Here is a 15,196-nt window from a genome sequence, read left to right as displayed (position 1 = left end):
CCATGGCAGGTGGATCACCTGAGATCAGGAGTTCAAGACCAGCCTGGCCAACATGGTAAAACCTCGTCTCTACTAAATATACAAAAATTAGCTGGGCATTGTGGTGGGTGCCTGTAATCCCAGCTACTCAGGAGGCTGAGGCAGGAGAATCTCTTGAACCTGGGAAGCAGAGGTTGCAGTGAGCTAAGATTGTGCCACTGCACTCCAGCCTGGGTAACAGAGCAAGACTCTGTCTCCAAAAAAAAAAAAAAAAAAAAAAAGGAAAAAGAAAAAAGAAAAAAAAATAAGGGCCCTGGAGTTCAATAATTGCATCTTATACATCTTTGGGTTTTTGCCACCTTGTATGGTGCCTGGCGTATAATTAGATTACCCCTTCTCCCAAATGTTTAAATAACCAAATTATATCACTTAACATTGTGTAATGTATAGTGACCCAGCGTGTTTCTAGCTTTCTTGGTAGATTATGAGTATCTTTTACAAAAGTGGCATGCATTATTTATTCTTCATATTCCTTCTATGTCTCACATTATAATAAATTTTAAAAACTGTTAGATTGAATAGATTTGCCAGAAAGTACAGAAAATTAGTATTCTATAAACTCAAAGAGAAGAGGCCAAGTAGAAATCTGGAAAGCATTCATCAATAAAGGGAGGAAAAAAACATTGTGAAGTGCTTACTATATACCAGACCTTGTGATAAATAATTTATATTCATTCCCTCATTAATCCCCCAAATAATTGGGCAAAGAAGAGATTACGGTCCCCATTTTACAAATAAAGAATCTGATGTTCAGTAAAGTTAAATACTCTGCCCAAGTTCACAGTTATTAAGCAGTGGACTTTGGTTTGAAATCTATATTGAATGATCCCATTATCCACATCCTTGGTCTCGGTTTTACTTTTATGCATTCAGTTTTCCACAAGACACTTGGTGGAATTTCCTATACTACCTATAAATTTTGTTAGGGTAGAACATTCTGTGTTCCCTCTAATTGAATGTTACAGGCCCCTCTGTAAATTTAGGAAAGTTCCAAAGTGTTCCCTGGATACTTGTTCTGCCTCTAGCATGAAATGTACAGAAGTAGCAGAGAAGATCCAAACCAGACTTTGCTGTCAAAGTAGGCTGCGTAGCTCCCTCTTGTCTTCCCCACTGGTCTACATCAGTCTTTTGTCTACAACTCCGACCTTTTTTAAAATGGTATTGGATGCTACCATTATGGTTATGGTTAATTGGGGGCATCACTGGTGCCTGAGTTCCTACTCAAATAACATAAGGGAAATCAAGAGACCAAGGCCATGATGACTCAAGCAATCTCCATGGCTTGGTGGTAAAGGAGTGAATCCTTCCTTACAGCTGATCTTGCCTCTGTATATGTCACATATTGGTCCTGATTAGAAAGGTCTGATAGGCTAATTTGTGCAAGACACATTCCTTCTCATTATACCATGATACAGGCCATGTGAAACACCAGATTCAATCTTATAGCCTCTCTGCTGCTGCTAACTAAGAAACTTCTACTTTTAGTGTCTTTTCTCTCTCAACACAAAAATATTCTGTAAGTCACCCAGATCTGGGTTGCCCATGATTACCAGGCTTTTCCCAATTAGAAATGTGACTCATGTTCCATTTTACCAATACATCTCAGGCACAGAACTAGCAAGGAAAGACAAAATTAAAGTTTTTCTGTAATTCCAGCCCATCAATTGAAACAAGATGTTTCTGAACTCTTCCCAATGTGAAGAACAAAAAGTAATAGCATTTTGTTTATTTATTTGTGTACAACACTGTGGTCAGGAACTTGTTGCTTCCCCAGGGAAATTGTTTGCAAGCATCACTGAGAAGAGGACTTAACAATTCACATTGATCGTTCCCTGTGGTCTGCCATGGCGAGGGTGATACTTTCATGTTTTATAAGCACCAGACAAGAGAGCTGGATCAATTTTCTCTCTCGATATTCTGGTCTCTGTTGGAACGACTCCCTCAGGCATCAGCAGCTCTGGGTTCTTTCTAAAAAATAAAGTAAGTACTCTTAGGTCTATTCACAGTAAGGGACAAGAAGTCCAAAACGTATCCCTGCCTTTTACAGTTCAGAAATCAACAAGAGGATCTTTCCCACTTTTAGGTAGTACATACAGCTTTGCTGTGGTCTGTGTGTCAAACTTACTAAGAGGAGGACATTGTGGAGACTTACTGTTAATTAGCAATGCTTATGCATGCAAACCTTGGTCAGATGATGTTGTGTTTGCAGAGAAGCGAGAAGAGAATTGAATAAGTACATGACCCCTTGGAAGCTGTTTTCAGTTGAGGATTTTGGTGAGTAGCCCCTTGAAATCAAGGGAAATTCCATGAATAGTAGGAGCTGGGAAGAAAGGAAGAGGAGGAAGGATACCACCACTTTTTTCTTCCCATCTAACACCGTGCTTAGGCAAAGCATAGTCCATATGAGATCTGCCTTATAAAAACTTGCTGAATAAAGCTAATGGAAGTTAAATTTTGGACTTTCTTACGTAATAGCTTCAAATTGTGGTGACTTTGTTGCCTATAGAGGGCCGGGAAATCCATTTCTGTGAGATCCTAGAATCTGAGTGTGTGCTCTACACAGGATGGACAGAACGAGCCTCTGGCAGTTCCATTTATCCAGAGGCAAAAGCGTGCCTGCCACTGGAGCGCTCTTGGGTTCCAACAAAGAACCTATATTGCCTAAGGAAACAGTGCCTTCTCTTACAAGGTGCAATCTTGGCTCCTCTGACATGAAGCGGAAAGTTCCTGGACATGTGCTTCGGAGACCTTCCTATTTAACCAGGATACAAATTACATTGTTATGCAATTCCTCTGCTGAGGCCCTGTAAAAGGAGTGAGTTAGGACAGATACAGCAAGATACTAGGACAGATTTCCCCCATTATTCAGGCTGCATAACACAGAAGGAAACTTGATTTCAACAAGAAGACCCAATTCTTAACATGCTTTTCTACCCACTTTTACCCATATGTTTTCCAAAGTTGGTTCAAATTGTGCAGAGAAACAACAAAATTTTCAAAAAGGATAAACTGGCTAGTTACAAGTAAATGGCATTTAATTAAAACGAAGCTTACAAATTCATGAAAAAAAAAAAAGCTATGTGATTGTAAACCTTAGGGCAGCATACAGTGCCACTGTCCTTTGCAGTTTTGAGTGTATTTCATTTGTACATTGGAAATAGGTATTTGTCATATTATTAACACTTACTCTACTTACTTGTACACTCAGCATTTGGCATCAGAATAATCTTGTGTAGTCACAGGGTTTTCATTTTCTTTCTGTATTTTTAAGCATGTTTCTGAGTGTTGGTTCACATAAGCTTTCAATTTTAAATAACACAATCCATTTATTTCACTAGGCGTCTTTATTTGCTTAAAGTGAAGAATCAGAGATTGTCATTGTGTTGTAAATAAGTCTAACCTTTATTTCCCTTTACAAAAAAAAAAAAAAAAAAAAAAAGCTGTGGATACTAAAAAAGGGAACTGAAAGAAATAGAAATTCTAGTAATCTTTTATGAACTCTGTTATTAGAGTAAGTAGAACTCAATCTGTGGGGGAAAAAGGAAAAGGAAATGGAAAAGGTGTTTTAGAGCTTTTACTTTAAGCCACTCCAGTGTCCCCTTCTCTGCTTTCTTTCCACTACCCCGACCCATACCTACCCACAGTGAGAACTGAGCCCGCACGGCAGCTCAGAAGCTGGGAGGAGAGAAAGAGTGAGGATCTGAATTATTTTTCCTCAGTGATCTTAAAAGCTCCAGGCAGAAAAGATCCTGCCTGTAGAACCTCCCTTTTGCATTTCTCAATTGCATGGGAGAAACTCCTAAATTGCATCAGTGATCCTGAAGCTGTGAAAGTAAAGAATTTTCTGTAGAAGAAAAGAAAAAAGAAAAGAAAAAGGGAAAGAAAAGGCAAAAACTGAATCATGCCTGGCATCTTTTGAGGTAGAAAAAACTGACAAAAAACAAACTTTCTTTATATTCTGGTGTGTTGGAAAACAGTGGAAGGACTGTTTGCCAAAATGTCTCAGTGGTTCTCAAAGATGGCTGGTCAAATCATAAGAGAATCCGCTTAGGTTCGTGTAGTTCTGAGTCCAGCATTGTGGGTAAAGCACAGGTTTCAGTGTAAAGAAATCTGCTGTCTAGAAACCATGGGAAGCATGTCATCCTCTCTCTTCTTTACCATATAGATATCCTTCATGGATATCCTGTTCTTTCAAGAAAATTTTGTTTAGGAAGTAAGAAAAATATAATTAACATGGCCCTAATGAAGCAAAGCTCTCTTCATTTTCATTTTCATTTCATTTTGCTTTTGCATGGAAGAGTTAAGACAACATTCCAGCAGAGAAATGTGGAGAAGGGTAAAGAGAAATCAATAAAGTTATTCTGTGACTTTCCCCAGGAGGGAGCAGTGTTAATCGAGAATGGCTTGTTTGGCTATATATCACGTCCGAGGAGAGAGCAGCAGTTGATTTTGAAACAGATTTCCCAGCTAGACTGGAAGAGATATAAATACATACTTATCTATCATATAGACATATATATACACACATACACATTATGCATACGTACACATACACATATATACATACACATACATCTATAATTTTTATGAGAACTGTGTCTACGTGTCTGTATATACACTTATAAACATTTAAATAGAAATTATATATATTATTTATATATGTACGTGTGCGTCTTTGAGTGATTTAAAAAGTAGATAAGAATAATTTCTTCACATAATTGGCAACGCCAGACAAAACTCTTCTAATAATATTTCATATGTATTGATCTGGGATCATTTTACATTTTATAAGTTTCTCTCAAAAGTTTTTTGATTACTAGAGAAGGAAATTAATATGCAAGAGCCTCAAGTGACAGACAATGGAATGGAAACCAGATTTCTTGACCCGAGGCCAGTGAAAGCATCTTGACCACAGGAAATCTTCTAAGGAGCCTCTCTGGGTCATTTATGCAGTTACTTTCTCTAGCAATATACGTTACAGAAATTTTGAGCAGGTCTGATTGCAGCAGAGATCGTGAGAGTGAAGCTGGCTCTGGGGTTGCCCAGTTTTATTGGGCTGTGGCACCATGATCACTGGGAGCAGTGGTGATTTCTTTGTTGACAAATTCAGACAACATAATTGGGTGGGAAGTTGGCTTCACCATCACAGTGTGGTCTTGAAGGAGTTATCTATCTTTTCTGGGCTTCAGTTTTCCTTTCTGTGAAATGGGATAAAGAATTCTCATCCCTTCACAACAACATGCTTTCTTGTTGCCCAGAAACCTTGTCGAATTTTCTTTGTTCCATTCAAGCATCAGGAGATATGTAGATAGCTAAATGGGAATCCCCTTTTCATGACCCGATCTGCTATGATGAATTTCACCATACTGAGACTCTTCGTATCTCTCTTCTCCCATTGTGTATATTCAGACTCTAATTTTTTTTCAACATCAGCTAAGATGCTCTATTTATTTTCTAAATCCAAATTCCATCTAAATCATAGCTGTTAAGAAAATATTCTTGTAAGAGAATGGAATCTAGACAGAGAGAGGAACTATGCAATTCTAGAATTTCCCTGGAGGGAACTTGAGAGTTCGTCTAGTGTAATCCTCTCATTTTATAGTTGAGAGAGCTAAGGATCTGAGAGGTGAAATGTCTTGTCCAAGGTCACTGTGACAAAGCGAAGTGGAGAACCTATGTCTCTTAACTTGCAGTTCTATATTCCTTCCATTGGGTCATGTGTCTTGGGACCACTATCACCAGAAATAGAAAATGAAGTTGAAGTAAGCAGACCAGACAAGGATATGTCAGCCTTTGGTTTTCCCCAGGGCCAGATTCCAACTCTGTGTGTATAACTCAGTGGCAGGACTTTAGCATCTTCATGAAGGATGGAGGATTCACGCAGAACACTCTTCTTTACCCCTTCCTGTCCCATTAGATCCAGCCCAGAATCTGGATCTAATTGAGCTCTCACTTTTCCTTACTTTGGACATGGTTGTGCTTGCGCTTCATCTTCTAGCTCTTAAATTTTATCTTCACGTTGACCTAACTCATTTTATATTCCACATTTACTGAGAGCTTACTGTGTGCCAGTCATTCTGTAATGGGTTAGAAACACAGGGAGATACATCTCTCCAAGTCTTAATTACAATCATAGTGCAACATTTCCTGTGCATGGTGTGCTTACAGTGCTGATGGAGTGCTGAGAAAGGGGAGACTGAGATCACTGAAAGGAGACAAAAAGACTGAGCAGATCATGTAATAATTCTTCTGCTTTTATTCCTCTGTCCCCTTTATTTAAAGGACAGAGAAGTTCATTTTATGCATTGATATTTTCTAGGGTAAGCACTCCCTATTTTTTTTTTTTTGTTTGTTATTGTTGTTTTTGTTTTGTTTTGTTTTGTTTTTTTGAGACAGAATCTTGCTCTGTCTTCCAGGCTGGAGTGCAATGGTGTAATCTCGGCTCACTGCAACCTCCGCCTCCCAAGTTCAAGTGATTCTCCTGCCTCAGCCTCCCAAGTAGGTGGGATTACAGGCATCTGACCTCGCACCCAGCTAATTTTTGTATTTTTTAGTAGAGACAGGGTATTGCCATGTTGGCCAGGCTGGTCTTGAACTCCTGACCTCAGGTGATCCACCTGCCTCAGCCTCCCAAACACTCCCTGTTTTTAACGGAAGAGAAATAAAATGTCAAATTCTTCCCTCCCTTCCATGCCCACCGCCAGTCTTTAGCTACCTCATCAGTTCTTCATGAATTTCCTTAACGAGGCTAATTTACCGGTACTTCAAATAATTCTTACTGCACTGTGGAAAGCAAGGCATTGGGACTCAAGAGATATATGCATATGTAGAGTAATTGGGGTGAACATGCTGGTCATCAGTTATTTCCTCCCCTAGTTTGGTTCTCCGGCCTGTTTTATCTGTTCACTTTGTTTTTAAAAATGCATTAAGAGACAAACATGATGGTGCTCGCCTGGAGTCCCAGCTACTTAGGAGACTGAGAGACTGAGGCAGGAGGATCACTTGAGCCCAGGAGTTTGAGGCTGCAGTGAGCTGGGATCACGCCACTGCACTCAAACCTGGGCAGAGTGAGACCTCATCTCTAAAAGGAATAAAAATAACATTAAAAGACATTGACAGGTAGATTCCTAACTGTTTATTAGAAACACCCAAATCACTGTTCACATTCTAAACAGAATCTAAACACTAACCAGATTTTCTTTTTATTTTCAAAGTATGCTTTTTCCTTTCTTACCTTTGGACTTTTCTTACTTTTCCATAAATTAAAAGATGTGGATTTTGGGTCATTCAACTCATGACAGGAAAGGAAAATCATCAATTAAAGATTCCTTGTGTGAGTTCAATCTGTTGATTGGTCTGTGCTCCATAATGCTACAACCTAGATTATATTAAATTTCCAGAAGAGTGCAGAATAAACAATCATTTGTAAAGCACCTATTATGCAGCATACATAGTGGTAAGCATTAGTTGAATCAAAATGAACACATGTCCTCATTCAGTACCTGTAAGTATCATGCACAGTTAAGCGTATAGACCCATGAGCCTGTAAATCAAACAGTCCAGAACTGGGCTAGGTAGTCATAACATCACAGTGAATGTTTAAAAGCTTGGCTGAGTGGGAGCGGTGGCTCACACTGGTAATCCCAGCACGTTAGGGGGCCAAGACTGTAGGATAGTTTAAGGCCAGGGGTTTAAGACCAGCCTGGGCAAAGTAGTGAGACTCTATCTCTACAAAACATAAAAACATTCGCTGAGCATGGTGGTGCATACCTATAGTTCCAGCTACTTGGCAGACTGAGACAGATTGAGCCAGGGAGTTTGAGACTGCAGTGAGCCACGATCATGCCACTGCACTCCAACCTGGGTAACAGAACAAGATTCTGACTCAAAATAAAAATTAAGACAAAAAATAAAGACTTAAGAATGTGAAAAATATTTACCTACCTCCCCCAGATTTTAGAGTGCAGGTTGTTTGCAAACGGTAGTTGGTTTGCTCAGTGCTGGCCTGGATTGGAACGTGCAATGGGCCTTCATAAAGGGGAAAGCAGCAGACCCCAGGAGGTGAGCCTGGCTCCCTTCGACATAGTCCCTGTGGTATTCGTGTCACTGCTATTTGTGGCGTGGAGACTCCTTGAGAAGTGTAGAATGTGCTGAATTTAAAGTCTCTGAGGTAGCAGTTTCCACCTTTAAAATATTTCTTGGTTTCTCCAGGGTGCCCGCTACTCATTGCTCTCTTTTTTTTTTTTTTTTTTTTTTTGAGACGGAGTCTCGCTCTGTCTCCCAGGCTGGAGTGCAGTGGCATGATCTCGGCTCACTGCAAGCTCTGCCTCCCAGGTTCACGCCATTCTCTTGCCTCAGCCTCCCGGGTAGCTGGGACTACAGGTGCCCGCCACCACGCCTGGCTAATTTATTTTTGTATTTTTAGTAGAGAAGGGGTTTCACCGTGTTAGCCGGGTTGGTCTCAGTCTCCTGACCTTGTGATCCACCTGCCTCAGCCTCCCAAAGTGCTGGGATTACATACTCTCTGTTTTAATCTCAGTGGGAATTCCAATACTGCCGCTGCACCTTGGACCCAAAAATATGTCTCAAAATATGTTTCTGTATTCCTTTAATTTTATTTCTGCACGCTCAGCACTTTTGACACACATATCTATTTTACAAGTGCTCAAGTAAACTAATCGCATCTTGTTGAAGCTCTTCCTTACTGTGCTGTCATCAGTTAATTATGGGGGAACTAAGATGCACAGGGTATGATTATTAACGACACCTCAGATTTACACAAACCCACTCTTTGAATGATTTCGAGGCAGTTCATACATATTAGCTCATTTTTCTTCATAACAGCTAGATTGAATGAAAGACCTAGATTCTATTCTTGGTGCTGTAACAACCTTCTTAGGAAAAGTATTTAGTCATTAATTGCCTCAGTTCCCAACTATGAAACAGGAATCATGATATGAAAATATTTGCTTCTCCCTTTCGTTCTCCTAAACCTTTAGAATCTTAGTAGCTTAAAAAAATGTAAAAATCTGATGTTTGAAAGTAAAGAAGTGTGTCTTGACTTTTTGAACATTAATAAAAAGTTGAACAGCAATATTGGGAGATGACTGGAAACCCTGAAATCTGAATTATTAGGTTTGATGCAAAATTAATTGTGGTTTTTGCCATTAAAATTTATCGCAAAAACCACAATAACTTTTGCACCAACCCAAGACAATCTAATTCTACTTAGTGGTGAGTCATTGCCCTATCTACTTCTTGCCTATTTTCTCTAAGTATTTCCTAGGTATTTCCTAGGTATTTCTCTAAGTGTTTCTCTAAGTATTTCCTACTATTTCCTAGGTGATAGGAAAATACTTAGAGATCCAGGGGTTATGAGTACTACAAAAGGAGCCCTATCTTCAAAAGAGCATTAATTTGGTCAGCAAAGACAACCCTAGGAACCATGGCATCAATAAGACCCTATTTGAGAGGAGAACAGTCTCAACTCGAGTCCTATTAATGCCATGGTTCCTAGGCATCAATAAGATGCCTCTTTACTCTTCCTCCACCTCTTTTCTTTCCCTCCCAACTGCCAGGCTATCTGTAGCAGTTTCAAAACAATACAGACAACTCCAGACCAAATCCCTGGTCTGTATGCTTGCTTGAATATCATCTATAGGTTCTTGGCCTTACAATCACAATCTTCAAAAGTCCCAGGGGCGAAAAATATCCCTCTTTGCTTGCCAGCCTAAACCTAATGACTGAATGGCAGGGAACCTAGACTAAAATAGCATTTGGCTCTTAGATGACATCCTCCAGCCAAGAATAATGACTTTTATAATGTCAGGTTCAATCCACTTAGTGCATAGGTAATAGGCATCTCACCTTAGGGAGGGGAATGGTCTCTCTTTCCCTCTGTCTCTCTTTCTTTCTCTGATTACCTATTGTTAGACAGAAGCTTTTCTCCTTCAACTTCCTAAAACCCAAAGGCTGCTAAAATGTACTTCCTACAAATTGGTAGAGTTGGGCCCCAATGCAATCAATGGGCCATAGATTACCTTCCAGAGAGCTTCACAAACCACCTGGGCCATCAGATAAGCACCAGCTCTTCTATGGAATTAGGACGGAAGCCAGGAAAAGTCCTCTGAAACTCGACCAGTGAGGTACAAGGAGGCAACAGAATTATTTTATATATTCATATCAATAAATATCACTAAATATATACTGAAGGATTAGGTCAGCATTCATTTTTTCCCCTAAGATACGAATGAAAGCAGTTTTTTTACTAGGCAAAAATCCAAGTATTTTTCCTGACTCTACTTAGCCTGACACTTGGAAATGATGTGGATTTCGGGTATAAAATCTGCCAGATGATTTCCTTTGAGACCACTTGAGCTATAGAGTGCCTGTACCAAACACTGCCCCCTACTGGTCTAGAGCCTCCTCTTCCTCTTCCTATGATGAGTATTATCATAGGAAGAGGAATATTTTTGCCAGTTAGTGAAAGACTCTTGCTGAGGGAATTTAGATCGTCTTTATCTTAAGTACATTTAGAGTAGAATGATGTGTACCCATCCAGTTTTGCCTTGGGAAATGCCAGGAATGCCCCAAAGGATACAGTTTTAGAAACTGTGTTCTAGGTTAACATAATGAATATTATCCCAGTCTAGTACAGATAGTAACATATTTGTAACCAAAGTCAGTCAATGCTAGTGGAAAACAGAATGGAGTCCATATATTCCCCTGCTTAACTCTATTCAGAGACAAGAACTGCTCAGATGAAGAATAGGATAGAAGCTAGCCTGCCAAGGGTAGCCATTATACGTACTTAGATATTCTTTCCTTAGGCAAAATAAAGAATTGCCTAATCTTTCTTCAGAATATACAGTATGAAACCCTAGAGTCATTTAGGTCATATGGTCATGAACCATTTCTATCTTCTCAACTTCTTTTTCTGAAACGAGGGCACCCTGAGCTGTGTTGCTTATCTCAGATCTGGATTTAGCCACACACTCTAAAGTGTAAGAGCTCTCCCTCCTCACATGTAGCCCAAAATAGTCCTTCACAGCCACGTCACCCGGTACAGTTTATCACTTGACATGACCTCCTACTCTACCGATGGGAGAGATTTCAGACAGAGCTTGACTGGCTTCAAACAGAAACAGCATGACTTCAGAACGTATAGGATGAATTAAACAGAGCAATTTTCTAGTTTTCAGAAACACAAACGTGACTATAAGTGGGACCTCAGCCAGAGTACAGTCTTAGAAAAGAAGGTTTCAATCTCCCATTTATTAAAGGCCACGTTTATGTGACATTTTATTAAGCATTTTAAGGGTTATTTAGGCATGAATATTGCTCTCTCAAAATGTTACAATCAAAGCCATCTTAGCATAAAAATTTATTCTGAAATGATTTGCTGAGCTCCTGCTGTGTAACAGGTGCTGTGCCATGTACTGGGGTTACAGAGACACCCTGTCACAGCCTCTGTCTTTGTGATCTTAGAGTTGGGAGATAGAGTAGCATAGTACACAGATGATGCCAGTACTACAGCATCACTTCCTGTCCTCTGGCTAAAGAAATTTCACTGTCCAGCACAGTGCCCGACATAGAGTTAAGTAGTCAGTAATTATGAACTAGATAAAAATCAGCAAAATAAAAAGAATGAACGAATGCTAACATAGTGTAAGTATAGGGTGCTATGGAAAATGCATAGGAGAAGAAACTAAACTAGTTTGAGTGGACTAACTGCCGAAAGTGTCATTTCCGCTAGGACAGGAGTCAAAGAGTATATTGATGCAAAGGAAAGACCGTGAATTAGACCTGGGTTCAAATCCTAGCAGTGCCACCCATGAACTGGGCAATTCTAACTATTTCAAACCTTATTTTCTGCATCTGTAAAACACTGATGATACCTTTTAAAGGCTGTTTTGGGGACTAAATGAGATATTAGTTACCTGTGTCTGACACAGAGAAGAACTTCAATGATAGGTGTTAGAGGTATCACAGAGAACGGACTTGCAACATGAAAGCCATGAATATCTAAGTAGTAAGGTTAAGGGCACAAATATTTTAAAGAATGAATAGCAATAATAAGCTTAAAATCATGATGGAAATAAAAGAGAGGTGCTATAACAGTTCTTAACCCCTAAGCCCAGACAAGGGTGGAGGGAGGCAGATGATTTGTAGGAGTTTGCCATCCTCTTCCAATCCATTCTAGAAGGCTTTTTTGTATTTAGCTTTCAGCTGCAGAACCATGTGGCCCTGCCTGTCCCATTCACAGTATGGTAAATACTTTTTCAGATAATCAGATAATCTTAGGGTATTATGATTTAACTGCTCAGCACGGATGCTTGATACAAGCTATATGTGTGTGTGTGTGCATGCATGTGTGTGTATGTGTGTTTGTGTGTGGTATTTTCCCTGTAAGTTCTTGCCACAATTAGCTTTCATTGCTTTTACCCTAAATATTTTCAAGTATACCAGATTCCTTTCTTCTGTTCTCCTTCCACCCATGTGCATCAGGCTCTTTCCTGCTACATTCACATAGTTAGGTTATTTAACACACACATACACACCTGCTGTCTGCTGGCTTCAACTCTTTTTAGGTGAGATTTTAGGACATGCCTTGAGATGCATTGGATTGTCAGATACATTAAATATAATGTGGGGGAGGAGAAGGGAAAGATGCTAGCAGCTGACTTTTGGTTGGGGTTTTCAGTCCTAATATGAGACAGGACATGGCAAAAAAGTGTCAAACAAGAGAATGAGAGGGTCCAAAGAAACGAGGTGGTGGTGGCCAGACATGAAAGAAAGTACAAGACATAAAAACATTTAAGTTTGAAAGATATAAAATTTGGAGAAGGGAGAACTAGCAGTGTTTAAGATTCCAATGGGGGAGGGAAAGCCATTGATTGGGCCTTTGAAACCATGCCAGGAACCAAGAGCCAGGGGTAGTGGCAGAGGGGACGGCCAGGTAGGACAATTAAAACGGAAATCTGGCTCCTTACAACACAGCATGGAGCAGGGCTACAGAATTTGCTGCAGTGGGAGGTGGGGCCAGTCTGGCACAGTCTGTGGGTTTGAAAGGAGCTGGGCGGGTTGGAGAATGCCAGTCAGCCTTTGTAGTTCTGAGCTCAGAGAGGGGGTGACACGTACTGGGCTCCAGGTCAGAAGCCTGGCTTGGGTGGCTTTTGGAGAAATTTTCCCTCTGCTCCCAAACTCTTAAAAGGTGCTCATCACACCACTGACCTCCAATCACAGCACAAGCACGTGTCCCAAAGGCCGTCCTCCAGCAGAGATTTCGGCAGTGGTACCTGTTGGCTGGCGCATGGGGTCCTTTCCTTTTTCTATTCCCTGGAAGCCGTCAACTGGACTGAATACAACATCTTTGCATCTTTTTCTTCACCCTCCCCACGTGCTTGCATCTCCCAGACTCCTAGGGTTAATCCCCAGGACAACCTTGCTTTGAAAGAAAAAATGTGGTGAGCCTACTTGAAGATTTGGATTCCAAGAGGCCTCTGTCTATCCTGCCTCAGCCAGAGCCACACAGCCAGCTCAAGGAGATGGGCATTTACAGGGAAAGCAGCAGTAAGTTTTTTTTGTTGTTGTTGCTGTTTGTTTTCAAGGCTTGGTTGTTCTCCAGAATTAGGTCCCTGAAAGCATGGGGTTTTCTTTTCCTTTTTTTTTTCTCCTTTCCTTTCTTTTTTATTTTCTTTCTTTCTCAGCAAAAATTAATAATACCCTCTTCTCCCCCTGAGAGTGATTCATAAAAGCAATTTAAAAGTTGCTTCTTCATCGCTGCGCATAACCTGGGTTAAAGTTATCTGAGGTGGATCTGTGTGTGCCTATTCTCAACACTGTAATATTTTAAAATGGATGTGCATTTGTTATAATAATTTGTGCTGATGGTTCTCCTCCAGAAGAAATACTATGTAACTGGCAGATAGATTGTCATTATGCTGAATTTGTCCCAGGACTTGCATAGATATCTTCTTTGGGGGTTTTTGTGCTTATTTGCTGCTCGTGAAAGAGAAGGATAGAAAGACTTTGGAAGGAGGGTGTGGTCCAGCAGATTCGGCTTCCTCCCAGCCCATCAGTGACTCCTTCTTCCTGCTCCTCCCTTTCCCCTCCACTTCTATCCCAGTTCCTCAGATCCAACCAGAGCCAGCTGTCAATGAAATATCTTCTGCCTTTTCTATTACAGCGTGGGTTAGACTCTGTCAGGTAGGAAACTACTCCCCATAATCAAACTCATTATGTTTGTGATCTCAGCGTATTTGCAAACTTAGACATAGACCAGACAATAACATTTACCCTCTCCATTTCTCCCTTCCTGGGATTTTTAGCCAAGGTAATAATAACAATAATAATACTGTATTTAAAAGGCCTCTAGCAATATTTCATCTTCTGAGAGTCTTACAGATGTTAACTAATAAATCTTCACAACACTCCATACAAGAGAGGTAAATATTATTAACCATGCTAGAAGATACATATGTATATGCTAAGGACAGCAAACTAGTTCACTTATTTATCATGGTTCACTTGATATAGTAACTGGTATTTTTAAAACACCCATCATAGATACAATAATTAGAGATGTGCTTTTGTTAACAAAGCCACTACCCACTTCTAGCGTACCCTTGGGTACTAAATAATTACCCACTTTGTGTGGTTATCTAGCTCACTAATTACCCACAGAAATTGGGGTCAGGTGTTAACTGCTTGAAATAAGTATCCTCCAAAGACATCGCTGAGTTGTATAGAGAAAATGATGTGTTCATAGCAAAACTTTCATAAGCTATATATTTGTATATCTTTGTAAGCAGAGTGAATACAGGCAAGGGCAAATTAGCTTATTATGTGAAAATCATGCTGAACTATTGTTGCAAATATAGAGAGGTTTAAAAGAGTCTCGGGGAATCTCGTCCTCTATTTACCTTTCCCTTTGAAAATGGGTTCAGTGACATGATTCCCATAGTCTGGCCTTCATATAGAAGTACTCTAAGACAATTGATGATTCTGGTTAGGAATGATTCATTTTGGTGTACAGGGAGGCACCCAGTGAGTCAAAGATTTTTTTTTTTTAAACAGCTCCACCCTTCATGATTATTCTAGCGTGTTTCTTTTTTCTCCATCAGTCTAGTGAAAACACCCCGTTAGCCAAATCTGA

The 15,196-nt window shown here is 40.0% G+C and overlaps 1 protein-coding gene and 1 long non-coding RNA gene across 2 annotated transcripts in view; both read left to right on the top strand.

Moving 5' to 3' along the window:
* The first annotated feature begins 1,883 nt into the window (after positions 1-1,883).
* On the top strand, positions 1,884-4,608 carry BLID (BH3-like motif containing, cell death inducer). The gene is given in 3 exon segments (XM_050759276.1): positions 1,884-1,892; positions 2,515-2,665; positions 2,668-4,608. Coding segments are annotated over 3 exon segments (342 nt in total). The 3' UTR covers positions 2,850-4,608.
* A 3,679-nt stretch (positions 4,609-8,287) lies between these two features.
* LOC126934834 (uncharacterized) overlaps positions 8,288-15,196 on the top strand; it is an 80,529-nt gene continuing 73,620 nt past the window's right edge. The window contains exon 1 of the long non-coding RNA XR_007719115.1: positions 8,288-13,611. This is a non-coding gene — a long non-coding RNA (uncharacterized LOC126934834). The remainder of the gene's footprint in view (positions 13,612-15,196) is intronic.

Source organism: Macaca thibetana, chromosome 14 (genome assembly GCF_024542745.1).
Source record: "Macaca thibetana thibetana isolate TM-01 chromosome 14, ASM2454274v1, whole genome shotgun sequence".
In the NCBI taxonomy this organism is placed as follows: Eukaryota; Metazoa; Chordata; class Mammalia; order Primates; family Cercopithecidae; genus Macaca; species Macaca thibetana.
This window is presented reverse-complemented; position numbering and strand designations above follow the sequence as displayed.